Raw genomic sequence first — 19,050 nt, 5'->3', positions numbered from 1 at the left:
CATCAGTCTGCACATTAAAGGTGTTATCCAACAGATGGGGGGTTCAAAAGTATGCCTGCTCAGTAATATATAACAAAACAAAGCTTTACTCACCTCCTGTGCTCCTGCGATGCCTCCTGTGTCCTGCTCCATGCCCAATAGCGATTGCCTTCCTGAGCAGAATCCTGCTGTATCGGGCCCGGGCAGCATTTGGGCCCAATGTGTGACTTTTTCGTTCAGCGAATCGTTGGTCGCAGCGATGTCCCGCCTCGTCCAGCGATTCGCTAAGTATCAGTGTAACACGCTGGGCCCGACAGTAATGCTGCAGCTCAAAAAAAAGGATCGCTCTGGGGGACCGGAGCAGAACACCTGAAGCATTCCTGAAGAGCAGGAGGTGAGTAAAGCTTTGTTTTGTTATAGTACAGAACGGACATACTTTTGAACGCCCCCCCCCAAGCTGCTGGACAACCTCTTAAAATACATTGTGTGGAGCTGGAGTGATACACACTAATGTGCCTAAATACCCAAATATGGCGGGGTTCACACTGTCCATTTGTTTCATACATGTTTTATACATTGAAGAGGAAAAAAATATACACTGCTCAAAAAAATAAAGGGGACACTAAGATAACACATCCTAGATCTGAATGAATGAACTAATCATATGAAATACTTTCCTCTTTACATAGTTGAATGTGCTGACAAAAAAAATCACACAAAAATGATCAATGGAAATCAAATTTATCAACCCATGGAGGCCTGGATATGGAGTCACACTCAAAATCAAAGTGGAAAACAACACTACAGGCTGATCCAACTTTGATGTAATCTCCTTAAAACAAGTCAAAATGAGGCTCAGTAGTGTGTGTGGCCCCCACGTGCCCGTATGACCTCCCTACAACGCCTGGGCATGCTCCTGATGAGGTGGTGGATGGTCTCCTGAGGGATGTCCTCCCATACCTGGACTAAAGCATCCGCCAACTCCTGGACAGTCTGTGGTGCAATGTGGCGTTGGTGGATGGAGCGAGACATGATGTCCCAGATGTGCTCAATCGGATTCAGGTCTGGGGAACAGGCGGGCCAGTCCATAGCATCAATGCCTTCATCTTACAGGAACTGCTGACACACTCCAGCCACATGAGGTCTAGCATTGTGCTGCTTTCGGAGGAACCCAGGGCCGACCGCACCAACCTATGGTCTCACAAGGGGTCTGAGGATCTTATCTCAGTCAGGCTACCTCTGGCAAGTACATGGAGGGCTGTGCGGCCCCCCAAAGAAATGCGGTCCCACACCATTACTGACTCACCGCCAAAGCGGTCATGCTGGAGGATGTTGCAGGCAGCAGAACGTTCTCCACGGCGTCTCCAAACTCTGTCACGTCTGTTACATGTGCTCAATGTGAGCCTGCTTTCATCTGTGAAGAACACAGGGCGCCAGTGGCGAATTTGCCAATCTTGGTGTTCTCTGGCAAATGCCAAACATCCTGCACGGTGTTGGGCTGTAAGCACAACCCCCACCTGTGGACGTCAGGCCCTCATACCACCCTCATGGAGTCTGTTTCTGACCATTTGAGTGGACACATGCACATTTGTGGCCTGCTGGAGTCCATTTTGCAGGGCTCTGGCAGTGCTCCTCCTTGCACAAAGGCAGAGGTAGCGGTCCTGCTGCTGGGTTGTTGCCCTCCTACGGCCTCCTCCACATCTACTGATGTACTGGCCTGTCTCCTGGTAGCCGCTCCATCCTATGGACACTATGATGACAGACACAGCAAACCTTCTTGTGACAGCTCGCGTTGATGTGCCATCCTGGATGAGCTGCACTACCTGAGCCACTTGTGTGGGTTTGTACACAAAAAAAAAAAACAAGTTGCACTATATCCCATAAAAATATTCTTTATTGAATTACCACATTAAAAACATTACATTCTCTATATATTATGAGATGATAAATAGGTTCATCAGACATATGTCAGTGTGTTGACACATCAATCATAAAAAGTATTTAGTTAACATGGGGATTCATATATAACAACCAAAACCAGTCATCTAAAGTGGATATAGTATCTATAACTCCCTATCAGAGTACTCCAAAAAGGAGCTAACTACATCCAAACAATGTGAAATAGTAACCAAGGATTATCACTCACCCATGTTAGATATCTGGCAACACACCGAACCCCGAACGCGCTTTCCCTCCTTCCTACTCCGTCTCATGCTACCACTAGAGTGAAAGCACCGCCAGCATTCACAAGTGACCAAAACATCAGCCAGGAAGCATAGGAACTGAGAAGTGGTCTGTGGTCACCACCTGCAGAACCACTCCTTTATTGGGGGTATCTTGCTAATTGCCTATAATTTCCACCTGTTGTCTGTTCCATTTGCACAATAGCATGTGAAATTGATTGTCAATCAGTGTTGCTTCCTGAGTGGACAGTGTGATTTCACAGAAGTGTCATTGACTTGGAGTTACATTGTGTTGTTTAAGTGATCCTTTTTGGGCAGTGTACCTTAACGGATGCTGCAGTATGCCATACAGCAGAGTTTGCTGGGAGTTGTAGTTTTACAACACACTGGGGGAGATTCTCAAAAACTACTGTAATTTCTGTTCCAGCACTTTTATTCACCCCTTTTTATTTTTCTCTTCACATTTTCAAAGGTCTCTTGTGCTGCTTTGAAAATATGTGAAAAATCATTTTTGCGCCTCTTGTTTTTTTTTCGCGCCAATTTTTTTTTTCTTCAGCCATATTGGATTTTTTTGCACCAAAATTGCCAATTTTTGCGCCAATATTTTTCCTCCCAGAAAATTTTGCCAGAAACATCTCACGAAATATTCCATGGTTACTAGAGTCCAGACAAGCGATAACTTTATAAATAAAACATTTCTGAGCTTAAATGTGAGTGCAGGTGCAGTGACCAAGAAAAAATAAAATAAAGATAAATATATTTTTTTAATAACCCTTTTCAATAATAATTTTCTTTTTTTAATAATTACTTTTGATAACATCTTTTCCCCCAAAAAAGAGAGAAAAAAAAAACAATTAAACTAAACTTCACACAAAAGTTGGTGTGAAATTTTTGATGTAAATTGGACTCTCACCCCTTTAAAAATATCATGTAAAGCAGACAATCTATGTGGAAACGCCCACTTTTACAAAACTGACGTGAACAGTGTAAACCGTAGCACAAAGCTCTGTGAAAATGTGGTCGATACATTTCACGCCCAAATTTTGGCACCAAATTGATTTTTTATGGCGCAAAATTCTTTGAGAATCTCCCCCACTGTTAGGAAAACATTGCTGCAATAGTATCGGCCCTCTTTAAAGGGGTACTCCGGTGCTTAGACATCTTATCCCCTATCCAAAGGATAGGGGATAAGATGCCTGATAGCAGGAGTCCCGCCGCTGGGGACCCCCGTGATCTTGCACGCGGCACCCCGTTTGTAATCAGTCCCCGGAGCGTGTTCGCTCCGGGTCTGATTACGGGCGACCACTGGGCTGACGGCGTGTGACGTCACGTCTCCGCCCCGTGTGACGTCAAGCTCCGCCCCTCAATGCAAGCCTATGGGAGGGGGCGTAATAGCTCTGGGGACTGATTACAAACGGGGTGCCGCGTGCAAGATCACGGGGGTCCCCAGCGGCGGGACTCCCGCGATCAGGCATCTTATCCCCTATTCTTTGGATAGGGGAAAAGATGTGTAAGCCCCGGAGAACCCCTTTAAACCCTAGCAATGTTTCTAGTACTTGTATGAATTATTATTTTATTGAGTAATAGATGGGTAATTTCTTCTAACCACTTTCATAATGTGGCCATTGGGGTGATCAGCTGATCACACATGGTCTATGTCACATTCTTATCTGTTAGGTATGGTGGGTTTTGTGGACTGTGCCCCCCTATTAGTGTCTGAAATTTACCTCCAAGTATGCTTACTTTTTGTTTTAGTGTGTAACAATTCAGTCTTTATATTATGTTTGTGAATAGCCGGTAGATCTACAGTATCCATGTCTCCTTATCACCTTTACAGAGACCTTGCTATCAGCCTACGTATAAAGCTGGGAGACTGGTTCAGAGTGCTGCAGCTGCTAAGAACTGGTTCTGGAGACTCCGACGATTCTCTGCTGGAGCAAGCATACAACGCCATTGGTGACTACTTTGCAGACAGACAGAAATGGTATAGTCTGATGAGAATTTTACAATAAATGTTAAAGGGGTACTCTGTTGGAAAACATTATTATTTTTTTTTTAATCAACTGGTGGCAGAAAGTTAAACAGATTTGTAAATTAATATGCAAAAAAAGAGTATGTGCACTTACCGCTCAGCGGAGGTAGATACGTCCTGGGGGCGGGTCACGGGGTGCTGGATCTCAGCACCGGCGTGTGTTGGTAGTACTCGGAGGCAACACTGGCAGTTTTGCACGTGAGTGCATGCTTCTTCCCGATGCCGGAAGAAGCACGCACTCAATGTGCGAAACTGCCGGCGTTGCCTCCTAGCACTACCAACACACGCCGGTGCTGAGATCCACCCCCCCTTGACCCGGACCCCAGGACGTATCTACCTCCGCTGAGCGGTGAGTGCACATACTCTTCTTTTGCATTATATTTATTGATACTTCATCTCTAGTGTATGCACCCCGCAGGAGGTATTGAATTAGGTTGCCGGGACTGAGCCACGCATCTGATACAGGTGAAGTGTGTCCTCCCCTTTCTGTCTTATTGTAGATTTGTAAATAAATTCTATTAAAAAATCTTAATCCTTCCAGTACTTATTAGCTGCTGAATACTACAGAGGAAATTATTTTCTTTTTGGAACACAGAGCTCTCTGCTGACATCATGACTACAGTGCTCTCTGCTGACATCTCTGTCCATTTTAGGAACTGTCCAGAGCAGCATATGTTTTCTATGGGGATTTTCTCCTACTCTGGACAGTTCTTAAAATGGACAGAGGTGTCAGCAGAGAGCTCTGTGGTCATAATGTCAACAGAGAGCTCTGTGTTCCAAAAAGAAAAGAATTTCCTCTGTAGTATTCAGCAGCTAATAAGTACTGGAATGATTAATATTTTTTAATAGAAGTAATATACAAATATGTTTAACTTTCTGGCACCAGTTGATTAAAAAAAACAAATGTTTTCCACTGGAGCACCCCTTTAAAGGAAATTTTTCATCAGTGCCAGTTGCACTAACCTTTCGGTACAGACAGGTAGTGCAGATGACCCCGATGACAATGATACTTACCTGGCCCCGTTCCGTGCTCTATGATTCTGTGATTATAAACTTTTAAAGAAATACACTAAGCACTGATGTGCTGTGTTTTGCCTTGTGCATGGCTGAAGGGAATCAAACAGGAAAGATTTTAAAGGAAATCTGTCATCAGTGCCACTTGCTCTAACCTATCGGTACAGACAGGTAGTGCCGGTGACACAGATAACAACTATGCTTACTTGTTCCCCTTCTGTGCTGTGGTTCTCCCGTAATCTTCTGCCATATCTTCAGTGCTGGGCCCAACTTGGAGCATGGGCGGAGCTTAGTGACATCATCACTACTGTTTGCTAGCAGCGGGACCCAGCAGAGAACAGCAGCGGTGGTGTCACTTTATCCCAAGTTGGCCCCGGCACTGAAGATACGAAGAAATATTTTTTCCCTTAAAGCAGTACTGTGGTGTCGTACAAAGAATAGGGGATAAGTGACTGATCTCGGGGGTCCGACTGCTGGTACCCCCCTACAATCTCCTGCCCGGCACCCTGGCTCTCAGCAGCAATGGAGCATGTCGACCCCTGCACACAGCAGTAGCCGACACGCTCCCTCTATGTATCTCTAGGGGAGAGCTGGAAATACTTGAACGCTGTATTTCCAGCTCTCCTATAGAGATACATGGAGGAGGCGTGTCAGCCACCAGTTTGTGCGGGGTCAACATGCTCCATTCCTGTGGAGAGCCAGGGTGCTGTGCAGAAGATCGCTGGGGGTCCCAGCAGTCGAAACCCCAGGATCAGACACTTATCTTTGAATAGGGGATAAGTTGTACGGCACCACAGTACTTTAAAATGCTGACACTGTTAATCTTGCTGAGAGTTTTGTATATTAAAGGGGTACTCCGGTGGAAATCTTTTTTTTTTTAATCAACTGGTGCCAGAAGTTTAAAGAGGTTTGTTAATTACTTCTATTAAAAAATCTTTACCCTTCCAGTACTTTTTAGCAGCTGTATGCTACAGAGGAAATTCTTTTCTTTTTGAATTTCTTTTCTGTCTGTCCACAGTGCTCTCTGCTGACACCTCTGTCCATGTCAGGAACTGTCCAGAGCAGCATAGGTTTGCAATAGGGATTTTCTCCTGCTCTGGACAGTTCCTGATACGGGCATCAGGTGTCAGCAGAGAGCAATGTGGACAAGACAAAAAAGCATACAGTTGCTAAAAAGTACTGGAAGGGTAAAGATTTTTTAATAGAAGTAATTTACAATTCTGTTTAACTTTCTGGCACCAGTTGATTAAAAAAAAACTTTTTCCAGCGGAGTACCCCTTTAATGATGTAATATGTCCCTGTTACCTGTTTTTTCTCTGTAGGATTAATGCCGTGCAGTACTATGTACAGGGAAGAAATCAGGAACGCTTGGCAGAATGCTACTACATGCTGGAGGATTATGACGGACTTGAGATTCTGGCCAATTCTTTGCCTGAAAACAATAAACTGCTTCCAGTAAGTTTTTAAGCGTCTCCTGTTGTTTATTTCTTCCAGGGAAACAAAGATTTATATTAAAAAGGTGTGAGGGAAAAAAAAACATTTGACTAACCCAAAAATGTAACTCAGAGTCAGCCTGACATTGGTTATTGGGTTCTTGGAATTTATTTGGTTATTGGGTTCTTGGATTCTTAGATATCAGGAACTATTGTAGGTCATATATTTGCAAGGGACAAAATGCATTACATTTCCCAGTCTTTTAGAAAAACAGACATAATATACCCCAAAACAAAATACTAGCAAATACAATAATAGATGAAACAAGTTACAGATATTAAAAAACACATACAAACAGTATGGCACAGTATGATAATACCATAAAAGACATGTACTAGGGCAGATAGTCACAATACAGAGCTAGATACAGACTGATGCACCTGTGCAAACAAGTAGTAAGTAAAGTGCCTCAAGGAAGTACATAGGTTAATAAAGTGCAATAGTCAAGTAAAATCCAGTACCAAAGAGGTATAATAAGTCTTACCCAGGACATGCCAACCCCTACATATGTTTCGCTCTGTCGAGCTTCCTCAAGGGGCGTCACCATTGGCTGTCCGGGCATGCTGGGAGTTGTAGTTTTGCAACAGCTGGAGGCACCCTGCTTGGTAAACACTGATATCTAAACTTTTCACATATCTGTCTCATGTGTCAAAAGTTTTTCTAAATGACAGGGATACGTCTAACAGGGAGTATATGTCTGTGTTCAGTGTTTACGTATAGACTCATCTAGGAGGTTGTGGGGCTCCAGGTACGATACATATTCTCTGGGGATTACTTTGGACTGAAACCATTGTGTGTGTGTATATATATATATATATATATATATATATATAACAGCAACAGAAGAATGCAGCAGCATATATATATATTATATATATAATAATAATAATAATAAAATTATAAAATAATAGAATTAAATAATTAAATAATTTTTATATTATTGTTATTATTTTGTTAAGAATAATATAATAATACAAATAATAATAATAAAAAAAAATAAAAAATAATGTGTGTATAGATATATGTGTGTGTATATATATATATATATATATATATATATATATATATATATAGGGAGAGAGGGGGAATAAACTACTGGCAGGCACCTCTTTCCTCTGAATCCTCTTTCGTCAGACTTCACCTATTGAGAGTAAAGTTTCCATACCCCCATACACATAAGGAGGGGAATTCATCAAGCTATTTAGAACCTTTTTTTTTTTGGTCTAAAATTGTCGCACAAAAAGTCAGTCACTTCTCATGCACCTTTTGTGAGACTTTTGCTTTTGATCATATTTGAAAGTGAACCACCGTTTGCAGTGCTTTAGACTAGTTTTATGCAGTGGGCACTGATTCATTATGTGTGACTTTTCTCTGAAAGTGGCAAAAAAGTCGCGGCGGCCGTCTTTTAGGCACAAACCCGCACTTATTTACTTCAACTCTGTAAAGCAGTTCTAAACGGGTACCATAGGCTTAGGAGCTGGTAAATTCATCAAGTGGTGTGCGACTTTTGATGAATTTGACGCAGGAAGGTAACATCAAACTCGACTTTTCTGCTCTAAAATACTGCACATACTAGACAACAATTGATGAATTCCCCTCAAGATGCTCAGCCATTCTTGCCATAATCAGTGGGTACAGTTGACTTTCTCCTAAGTGTATGGGCTTTTTTAGGTCTGCATTGTTACTAATGGATTTTGTCTGTGAACAGGACATCGCCCGCATGTTTGTGACTGTGGGTATGTGTGAGCAGGCCGTGGCAGCATTTTTGAAGTGCAACATGCCAAAAGCAGCAGTAGATGCCTGCATGCACTTGAACCAGGTAAGCAGAAGTCAGTGGCATCACATGATATTGCAACAAAGTTCGTGAGTGTGTGCACCGAATATTCAAGTTGATTATTTTATTAGTAATTATTTATTTATAAATAATATTATTTATATTAGCTGATGTGTGGAGCTCCACTTAGACTTAGGTTATTCACCCCCCCCCCCCCCCCTTTTCCCATAAAAAAAAAAAAAAAAAAACTGTAAATAAAAATAAATATACACATATGTGGTATCGCCACATGCGGAAATGTCCGAACTATAAAAATAAATCGTTAATTAAACCGCACGGCTAATGGCATACACGTAAAAAAAATTCCAAAGTCCAAAATAGCGTATTTTTGGTCAAATAAAATAAAAAGTGATCAAAAAATCCAGTCATAACAAAAATGGTACCGCTAAAAACCAGATCACGGCGCAAAAAATTAGCCCTCATATAGCCCTGTATGCGGAAAAATAAAAAAGTTATATGGGTCAAAATCGGACTTTTTTAAATGTATTAATTTTTGTGCATGTAGTTATGATTTTTTCCAGAAGTAAGACAAAATCTAAACTATATACAGTCATGTTGGCACCCCTAAAATTTTTCAAGAAAATGAAGTATTTCTAACAGAAAAGGATTGCAGTAACACATGTTTTGCTATACACATGTTTATTCCCTTTGTGTGTATGGAACTAAACAAAAAAAGGGAGGAAAAAAAAGCAAATTGGACATAATGTCACCAAACTCCAAAAATGGGCTGGACAAAATTATTGGCACCCTTTCAAAATTGTGGAAAAATATGATTGTTTCAAGCATGTGATGCACCTGTAAACTCACCTGGGGCAAGTAACAGGTGTGGGCAATATATAAATCACACCTGAAAGCAGATAAAAAGTAGAGAAGTTCACTTAGTCTTTGCATTGTGTGTCTGTGTGTGCCACACTAAGCATGGACAACAGAAAGAGGAGAAGAGAACTTGAGAACCAAAATTGTGGGAAAATATCAACAATCTCAAGGTTACAAGTCCATATACAGAGATCTAGATTTGCCTTTGTCCACAGTGTGCAACATTATCAAGAAGTTTGCAACTCATGGGACTGTAGCTAATTTCCCTGGGCGTGGACGGAAGAGAAAAATTGATGAAAGATGTCAATGCAGGATAGTCCGGATGGTGGATAAGCAGCCCCAAACAAGTTCCAAAGAAATTCACAGCTCAGGGAGCATAAGTGTCAGCGCGAACTATCCATCAACATTTAAATGAAATGAAACAATATGGCAGGATACCCAGGAGGACCCCACTGCTGACACAGAGACGTAAAAAAGAAAGACTACGTTTTGCCAAAATGAACTTGAGTAAGCTAAAATCCTTCTGGGAAAACGTCATGTGGACAGATGAGACCAAGATAGAGCTTTTTGGTAAAGCACATCATTCTACTGTTTACCAAAAACGGAATGAGGCCTACAAAGAAAAGAACACAGTACCTACAGTGAAATATGGTGGAGGTTCAATGATGTTTTGGGGTTGTTCTGCTGCCTCTGGCACTGGGTGCCTTGAATGTGTACAAGACATCATGAAATCTGAGGATTACCAATGGATTTTGGTCGCACTATACAGCCCAGTGTCAGAAAGCTGGGTTTGCATCAGAGATCTTGTGTCTTCCAGCAGGACAATGACCCCAAACATAGGTCAAAAAACAACCAGAAATGGATGGCAACAAAGCGCTGGAGAGTTCTGAAGTGGCAGCAATGAGTCCAGATCTAAATCCCATTGAACACCTGTGGAGAGATCTTAAAATTGCTGTTGGGAAAAGGCGCCTTCCAATAAGAGAGACCTGGAGCAGTTCAAAGGAAGAGTGATCCAACAATCCGGCTGAGAAGTGTAAGAAGCTTATTGATGGTTATAGGAAGCCACTGATTTCAGTTATTGGGGTGAGCAACCAAATATTAAGTTAAGGGTGCCAATAATTTTGTCCGGCCCATTTTTGGAGTTTGGTGTAACATTATGTCCAATTAGCTTTTTTTCTTCCCTTTTTTGGTTTAGTTCCAATACACACAAAGGGAATAAACATATGTATAGCAAAGCATGTGTTACTGCAATCCTTTTCTGTGAGAAATACTTTCTATAAAAATTTCCGGGGTGCCAACATTTACGGCCATGACTGTAAGTAAGGGTATTATTTTAATCGTATGGACCTACAGAATAAAGAGGTGGTGTCATTTTTACCAAAAAGTGCACTGCGTAGAAACGGAAGCCCCCAACATTTACAAAATGTTTTTTTTTTTTGTGTTTAGCCATAGATTTTTGGGTAAAATGACTGATTTTATTACAAAGTAGAATTAGAATCTACTGTCATGCTCCCTCCCAAAGACTTGCATTGAGGGGGCGGGGCGTGATGGCATGAGGGGGCGGGGCTATGACATCACGAGCTCCCGATGCAAGCTCCAGTGTTTGGAACAGTTTGTTCCAAACGCTGAGCAGCGGAGTACCCCTTTAAATGAAGCCATAAAGGCATTAGGGGCAACGGCGGACCCCATCGATATACCATTAATTTGTAAAAAATATAATCGCTAAAAAAACTAAAATAATTTTGTGTTAACACAAAATCGAGCAGATCTATTTTTTTTTTTTTTAAAACGTGATCATTCTATTACTGAGATTTTTATCCTGATTTAATAATTCATGTTCACTTCTCGCCCCTTCCTTCTGAGGTATGTTAGTATATAAACTCTATACATCTAATGTGCAGATAATGTACACCATCACTAGAAATTTCCTTCAGTAAACTTAGAAAATGACCTGTGTCTCGTAGACTATGGTTTCTTTTTTTTTAACTTGAGGTTGTAAAAAGTTGTCCAACAGGAACACATGGGCTGTCAACAATTAGTGTTTTAGTAATTTCTTTAGAGAGAACTCCATTTTGAACACTCTGATCAATATACCGTATATACTCAAGTATAAGCCGAGTTTTTCAGCACGATTTTTTGTGCTGAAAACACCCCCCCTCGGCGTATACTCGAGTGAACTCTCCGCCTGTCAATCCCCTCAGTGGTCTTCAACCTGCGGACGTCCAGATGTTGCAAAACTACAACTCCCAGCATGCCTGGACAGCCATCGGCTGTCCGGGCATGCTGGGAGTTGTAGTTTTGAAACATCTGGAGGTCCGCGGGTTGAAGACCACTGCACGGGCCTTTGTCATCATCCAGACCCCCCCCCCCCCCTTTAGTTTTCTGCTCACCTCCCCTCGTTGGGAAGGAAGGGTGAGCTGGTCCAGGCCATCGATGCTGCAGGGACCGTCCGGTGGGGAGGGTTAGTCATTCCAGGCTGTCCATTTTCACCGGGAGGCCCTCTTGTCTGCTCGCTCCGGGCCGGCCCCGGACTAGTGATGTTGCCTTGATGACGACGCACAGGGACAGCCATCGGCTGTCCGGGCATGCTGGGAGTTGTAGTTTTGAAACATCTGGAGGTCCGCGGGTTGAAGACCACTGCACGGGCCTTTGTCATCATCCAGACCCCCCCCCCCCTTTAGTTTTCTGCTCACCTCCCCTCGTTGGGAAGGAAGGGTGAGCTGGTCCAGGCCATCGATGCTGCAGGGACCGTCCGGTGGGGAGGGTTAGTCATTCCAGGCTGTCCATTTTCACCGGGAGGCCCTCTTGTCTGCTCGCTCCGGGCCGGCCCCGGACTAGTGATGTTGCCTTGATGACGACGCACAGGGACTTTCATGCGCATGAACGTCCCTGTGCGTTGTTGTCAAGGAAACTTCACTAGATTTCGGGACGGCTTATACTCGAGTATATACGGTATGTATCACATGATATTGCTTCACATTAATTGTATTTACCTATTTAGATAAAAAATTCTAAATATTTCAAAGGTCTACTAGAAGTCTTTTATAGACTCCTTTTTTAAAAGGGAACCTGTCACCGCTTTCATGCTGCCTGAACCTCAGGTCATGAGGGTTATCTCTGGCAGCATCTCCCCACTCCACCAGCCTTAGGCTACATTGACATACGGGGCACACGACAGCTGAATCGGGCAGAAGAATTTTAAAACCTGTTGCCGACATATCCCTGCCAGACCGGTGCCGTACCCCATTAATTAGAGTCAGACGGAGTCAGTTAGTGACTCTGGTCGATTCATTTAAGGATGGTATTATTTTTACTGGACTGAAAAGTGCAGCAGACTGCGGTTTTCAGTCCATCAAAGAACCAGAACCAGAGAACCAGAATCACTAGCTGACTCTGTACAACTCATGGAAATAAATGGTACGGCCTGGGTCCGGCAGAGATATGTCAGCAACCATTTTTTTCCCCAAATTCTCCCGCCGTGTGCCCCAAACGTGGTGTGAATTCAGCCTTAATTGATAGATCTCTCCCTGTACACAAGCAGGGAGAGATTTATCAATAAAGGCTGGTGGGGCAGAGAGAAGCTGATGGGTACCGCCCCAATGACTCGGGGTTCAGGCTTCATGAAATTGATGAGAAGTTCCCTTTAACATCTGAATTCACTTAAAGGGGTAATCCGGTGGAAAACTATTATATATATATTTTTTTTAAATCAACTGGTGCCAGAAAGTAAAACAGATTTGTAAATATTTCTATAAAAAAAATCTTAATCCTTCCAGTACTTATCAGCTGCTGTATGCTTCACAGGAAGTTATTTTGCTTTTTGAATTTCTTTTCTGTCTGACCACAGTGCTCTCTGCTGACACCCCTGTCCATGTCCGGAACTGTCCGGAGCAGGAGCAAATCCCCATAACATACCTCTCCTCTCTGGACAGTTCCTGACATGGACAGAGGTGTCAGCAGAGAGCACTGTGGTCAGACAGAAAAGAAATTCAAAAAGGAAAAGAACTTCCTTTGTAGTATACAGCAGCTGATAAGTACTGGAAGGATTAAGATTTTTTTTTTTATAGAAGTCATTTACAAATCTGTTTAACTTTCTGGCAACAGTTGATTAAAAAAAAATAATAATAAATAAATTCCACCGGAGTACCCCTTTAAAGGGGTAATACATATTATCCCCTATCCAAAGCATAGGGGATAAGATGTCTGATAGCGTGGGGCCTGCTGCTGGTGACCCCCGTAATCTGTCATTCCGCACCCATCTTTGTGCGCTCTCTGCAGCGCTGGAGGCTCTGAGTGTGATGCGTGACGACCACGGAGCAGGAGTATTGTGACGTGCGGACTCCGTCCCCGTGTGAAATCCTGCCCCGCCCCCTCAATGCAAGCCTATGGGAGGGGGCCTGACGGTGATGTATTAGGGCCGGATTACCCCTTTAAAGTTACAGGCCCAAAGCCTGAGGCTGTATTTCTGATAGAATCTGCAGTCCCTCTTATGACTTCTGTTAGGTGCAGTGATGTTATAAAGAACTTGTGCGGATCCAAAGCCCTGTACTTCACTATCGACATCACAACTGGCTTTGATGGTGGCTAATAACTACGTATATGTGTTGACTCTTTGTTGTCGTTAGATGTTGGCCAATATCCAGTGTCCATCTGGTCGGCTCGGCGCTGTTTTAATCTTTACCTGGTTTCGTAGAAACAAAATGCAAGAAGGTTGTGCCCAACCCAATGGCTTTTCTAACCTGCATTCTAGACCGTCTGACATGAATCTGACATCATAGTGCTATATGCCCTGTATCTCTAGCATTGTTTGCAAACACCGGGGGTGAAAGGTTAAAGTGTTTGCACATGGCGACCTGTCACTATATATGTTAGCAATACTCTGCATGCCTGGCATTTCTTCTGTGTTTCGTCCTGCAGGCCTGGGTATGGCAGAACAGCTGCTATTCTATAGAAATAAGTGATCTCTTCATTTATAACAACCTGAGGATTGTAACTGATGTCACGTTCTTTCCATGTGTCCTAGAATCTGTTTTCTTCTTTTTTAAGGCGTAACTCTAACCATTATACAGGAGGCAGTCGTCTTGTGAGCCGAGCCATTACTCCCCGCAGTGCAGACAGGGTTGAGGAAAGTTTTCTTAGATTTTAATCTTGCAATAGACCACTGGTTCTGACCTAATAATGTAGGATAAACTAATAGAGAGGGGGTCGGCTCATTGTATGTTCCCTGTATTACTACAGCTGTGAGAGCCATGGACCTGAGGCCTCAATTCAACAAGTGCCTTGTCCTGAAGGTTAAGGGCATAAAAAAAATAATCCTTTAAGGGGTACTCCGGTGGAAAACATTTTTTTTTTTTTAAATGAACTGTTGCCAGAAAGTTAAACAGATTTGTAAATTACTTCTATTAAAAAATCTTAATCCTTTTGGTACTTTTTAGCAGCTGTATGCTACAGAGGAACTTATTTTTTGTGTTGTCCACAGTGCTCTCTGCTGACGCTCTTTTTATTATAAATATATAAAAACTTAACAAAACAGAAAAACAGGCTTAACTAGCATTAACAAAACACAACACAACAAAACCTGCCTAACTGGCCAGCCCAACTTAACTAAACTAACTAAACACATAACATTATACCTACATATAAATTATCAAAAATACTATCACACACACATACCCACACATTCTTTACATAAACATAAAAATAGCTTTACTTAGCTTTAACTAAAAAAACAACCAGACTTGGTAAAACTCAACCACACATTACATTCACAACTAACCCACCCCAAAACCCCCACCACCACCACAACCCCCCCCCTTTTTTTTTTTTATATATATGTTTTTTTATATATATATTTTTTTTATTTTTATTTTTTATTTTTTTACTAAAATTAAATTTTTTCCCTCACATATATACACATATATACATATATATATACATATATATATATATATATATATATATATACATATACACATACATACATACACATACATACCCTTTTTTTAATCTACACTACCATAATACAACCAATATTAAATTAAAGTAATATAAAAATGCTAACTAAATCTGATCCGACTGCCTATCCCCATCCCCTCAAATAAGATAACCAATCCATACTATATAATAATATATACAATACGAATATAAAAACACAAATACATAACCTAAATGCAAATACATACATAAACTATATACACCAACAAACCAAAATATACACCTACAAAACACATGACATCCTACACTAGACTAACCCATTACCCACACAACCACCCACATTGACATGGGTCAGAGTCCATAGTCCATGGATATCGAGTCCAGTCCACAACTGACCCATGCCAGTCCCTCCAAACATCCACCAACCCACCAATTCCCCCACCCAACCTAATCTATACCCAAAACCAACTATACAAATACAACTTCATAACATAACATATACAAAACAATACAACCCAACTTAGGCCCAAGTTCGGTCGCCTGTAAGCCCTTTACGCAATCCATATTCTGAAAACAAAACAAAAAGACTAGGGTGTACATGCATAGCCCACCACCAGGAAGAAGGATGGCAATCCTGATGTTACTTTATAAACTCTCTCCACTAACTTTTCCCTACGACTCACCCTACTGTTATCCCTTCAACAAACTGACCCTGCACTCACCCTATCTCTACCCCTATAACACTGCCCCTAACCAAAATAAAGGTACTCTACCCAAGAGGTCTAGTACCTAGGGCACATCAAATGAAAAACCTCTCCACAGGAGAGAAGCCCTGCTGGTACCAAGACTGCCATACTCCAAAGACCTGATCTTCCCGAGGTCACCGGTGATGTTCCTACAGACCTCCACCTCGGAGAGGACTTTCCGCTGTGTAGATACTAGACACCGTGCGTTCCACGTGTAGTACCTAACTACTAAGCTGACTACAAATAAAGTGCCCCGGTCTCGGCCACCCAGGTTCCTGAATGCCCCATAAGCCCACTCCGGATAGGTAAGGCCGGCAAGCTGACTCCAGCCAATGGAAGCACCCACCCGGTTGTAGACCCCTATATTAAAGGGACAATGAAGCAGGAAGTGGTCCATGCTTTCCAGCATGTCCTCGCACTCTTCTCTGGGACATCCCCGGTCATCAGAGCTCCTACACTTCAAATTGTCCCTCACATATAGCTTCCCCTGAAAGCAGCGCCAGGCCAAGTCCCAAAACTTCTGGGGGATCCTTTTCATGTTTAAAAGGTACAACCCCACCCTCAGATCCCGACCTGGGCAGTCCCTGAGCGCCAGAGGCTTCTGGAAGTGGGTCAACAGAACCCGTTTGTCAAGGAACTGCCTTGACTGGGTCCTGATCTCCCACACTCCCAGACCCCACCGACGTATCGCCTTCAGAGTCGGGGTAGCATAAGCCGGAAGATATCCGTGTGGCGTACGGAGGTCCTTCACTTGCCCTCCTGTCTCCCATTCCTGGAAGAAAGGCCGAAACCATTCCCTGCAGGAGATTACCCACGGAGGAGCCCTCTCTTTCCAGAGGTTTGCAATGTTGGCTTTCAAGAAGGTGTTTGTTAAGAACACCACAGGATTTACCATAGATAAACCCCCTAGTCTCCTCGTGCGGTACGTAACCTCCCTCTTGACTAGGTTCATCCTGTTCCCCCATAACAGTTGGAAAAACAGGCTGTAGATCCTAGTGTAGTAAGCCTCTGGTAAGATACATACGCTGCCCAGATAGATAAACAAGGGGAGCAGGTACGATTTGATCAGGTGTACCCTTTCCCTGAGGGTCATAGACCAACCCTTCCATTGGTCCACCTTCTGAGCGGCATCCTGGAGCTTACCATCCCAGTTTTTGGTGGGATAATCATCCTGGCCGAAAGTGATGCCCAAAACTTTTGCTGACTCTTGGGGCCCTGGAAGGGTGTCCGGGAGATCAAACGTGGGATCTCCCCCTCCCAGCCAGAGACTCTCACACTTATCCCGGTTGATCTTAGACCCGGATGCCTCAGAGTAGCGGTCCACTTCTGACATCACCACATCGACCTCCTCTCTCGAGGACACGAAAATGGTGACATCATCAGCGTATGCCACCACTCTCTGGGCGACATCCAGCTCCGCCAGACTCATCCCGACTCCCGCCAACGGCCCACAATCTACCCTCCGGATGAAGGGATCGATCGCAAACACGTATAAAAGCGGGCTCAAAGGACAACCCTGACGGACTCCGGACCCCACCTCAAAAGAGCGGCCAGACCAACCGTTCACAAGCGGGAAACTCTCTGCCCCTGCATACAAGATCTTAAGCCAATTAACAAAAGTACTTGGTAAGCCATATCTCAGTAGGACGGACCAGAGGTAGTCATGGTTCACCCGATCAAATGCTTTGGCCTGATCCAAGGACAGCATGTACCCCTTCCAGAGACCCGCACTACTCCGCTCCACTGCCTCCCTGACACTGAGGACAGCACTTAAGGTGCCTCGGCCTGGAACAGAGCAGTGCTGGGCCCCCGAAAGGAGCCGGGGTGCAAACTTCACCAGCCGATTAAACAGTATCTTGGCCAGAAGCTTCCTGTCCGTATTGAGAAGAGCTATGGGCCTCCAATTCTCAATCCGGCTAGGATCTTTACCCTTTGACAGGAGAATCAGGGCTGACCTCCTCATTGACTTCGGCAGAGTGCCCGAGGAGAGACACTCATTGAATACCTCAGTCAAGAGGGGAGCTAAAGACTCCTTAAAGGTCTTGTACCACTCGGATGTTAAGCCATCCGGACCTGGCGACTTCTTAGGGGCAAGCCCCTCGATCGCCAGTCTCACTTCCTCTTCCCTGATTTCTTCTGCCAAAACATCAAGAGAGGGGTCTACCCCTGGCTCAGGAAAGGTTTCAGCCAGGAAAACCGACATCCCGTCTTGATCTAGATCCTTCCTTCCCAAGAGGTGCGAGTAGAAGGATCTGACGACCTCCAAGATCCCCGATCTGGACCGATTCAGAGATCCTGTACTATCGATCAGTCCTGAAATGACTTTACTGCTCACTGACATCTTACAGTTTCTGTAAGGGTCGGGCGAGCGGTACTTCCCGAAATCCCTCTCAAAAACCAAAGATGCGTGCCTATCGTACTGACACCTCATCAGCAAGGATTTCACTCTGGAGATATCCTCTCGGCTACCTCCAGTCGAGACAAGAAGCTCGAGTTTCCTCCTCAGACCCTGATACAAGCGATACCTGTTCAGGGACCTGAGGCTCGAGAGCTGGCGGAAGAACCCCGCAACCCGCTTCTTGAATATCTCCCACCACTCCAGCTTATTACTACAAAGATCCAGTAAAGGTACCTGACTCTGAAGAAAATCCTCAAAGGACTGTCTTACCTCCGCTTCCACCAGGAGGGACGAATTCAGCTTCCAATAACCTTTACCCATCCGGGGGGGTCTCTGAAACATTCAGGGAAAACAAAATCATACAGTGATCGGAGAACTCCACCTCAACCACGGACACTGCGGAAGAGACAGCTTCCTCCTTTAAATAAAACCTGTCTATTCTAGACCTGCGGCTACCTTGATGATAGGTGAAACCCGCGTGGCCCGAGGGGCTCCGGATGTGGGCGTCCTCTAGGCGAGCTTCTCTAGTTATGCTAATTAGTGCCACACTATCGCAAGTCAGTGGACCATTGGAGCCTCTCCTATCCTGGGACCTCGTGACATTATTGAAGTCCCCTCCA

At 43.7% G+C, this 19,050-nt stretch overlaps 1 protein-coding gene across 2 annotated transcripts in view; it reads left to right on the top strand.

The window, feature by feature from the left end:
- WDR35 (WD repeat domain 35) overlaps nucleotides 1-19,050 on the top strand; it is a 105,434-nt gene that overhangs the window by 63,753 nt on the left and 22,631 nt on the right. For both annotated transcript variants that reach the window (XM_056564259.1, XM_056564260.1), the window contains exons 22-24: nucleotides 4,000-4,146; nucleotides 6,531-6,663; nucleotides 8,411-8,521. In XM_056564259.1, the coding sequence (XP_056420234.1) occupies nucleotides 4,000-4,146; nucleotides 6,531-6,663; nucleotides 8,411-8,521 (391 nt within the window). The remainder of the gene's footprint in view (nucleotides 1-3,999; nucleotides 4,147-6,530; nucleotides 6,664-8,410; nucleotides 8,522-19,050) is intronic.

Source organism: Hyla sarda, chromosome 3 (genome assembly GCF_029499605.1).
Source record: "Hyla sarda isolate aHylSar1 chromosome 3, aHylSar1.hap1, whole genome shotgun sequence".
NCBI classification, from domain to species: domain Eukaryota; kingdom Metazoa; phylum Chordata; class Amphibia; order Anura; family Hylidae; genus Hyla; species Hyla sarda.
This window is presented reverse-complemented; position numbering and strand designations above follow the sequence as displayed.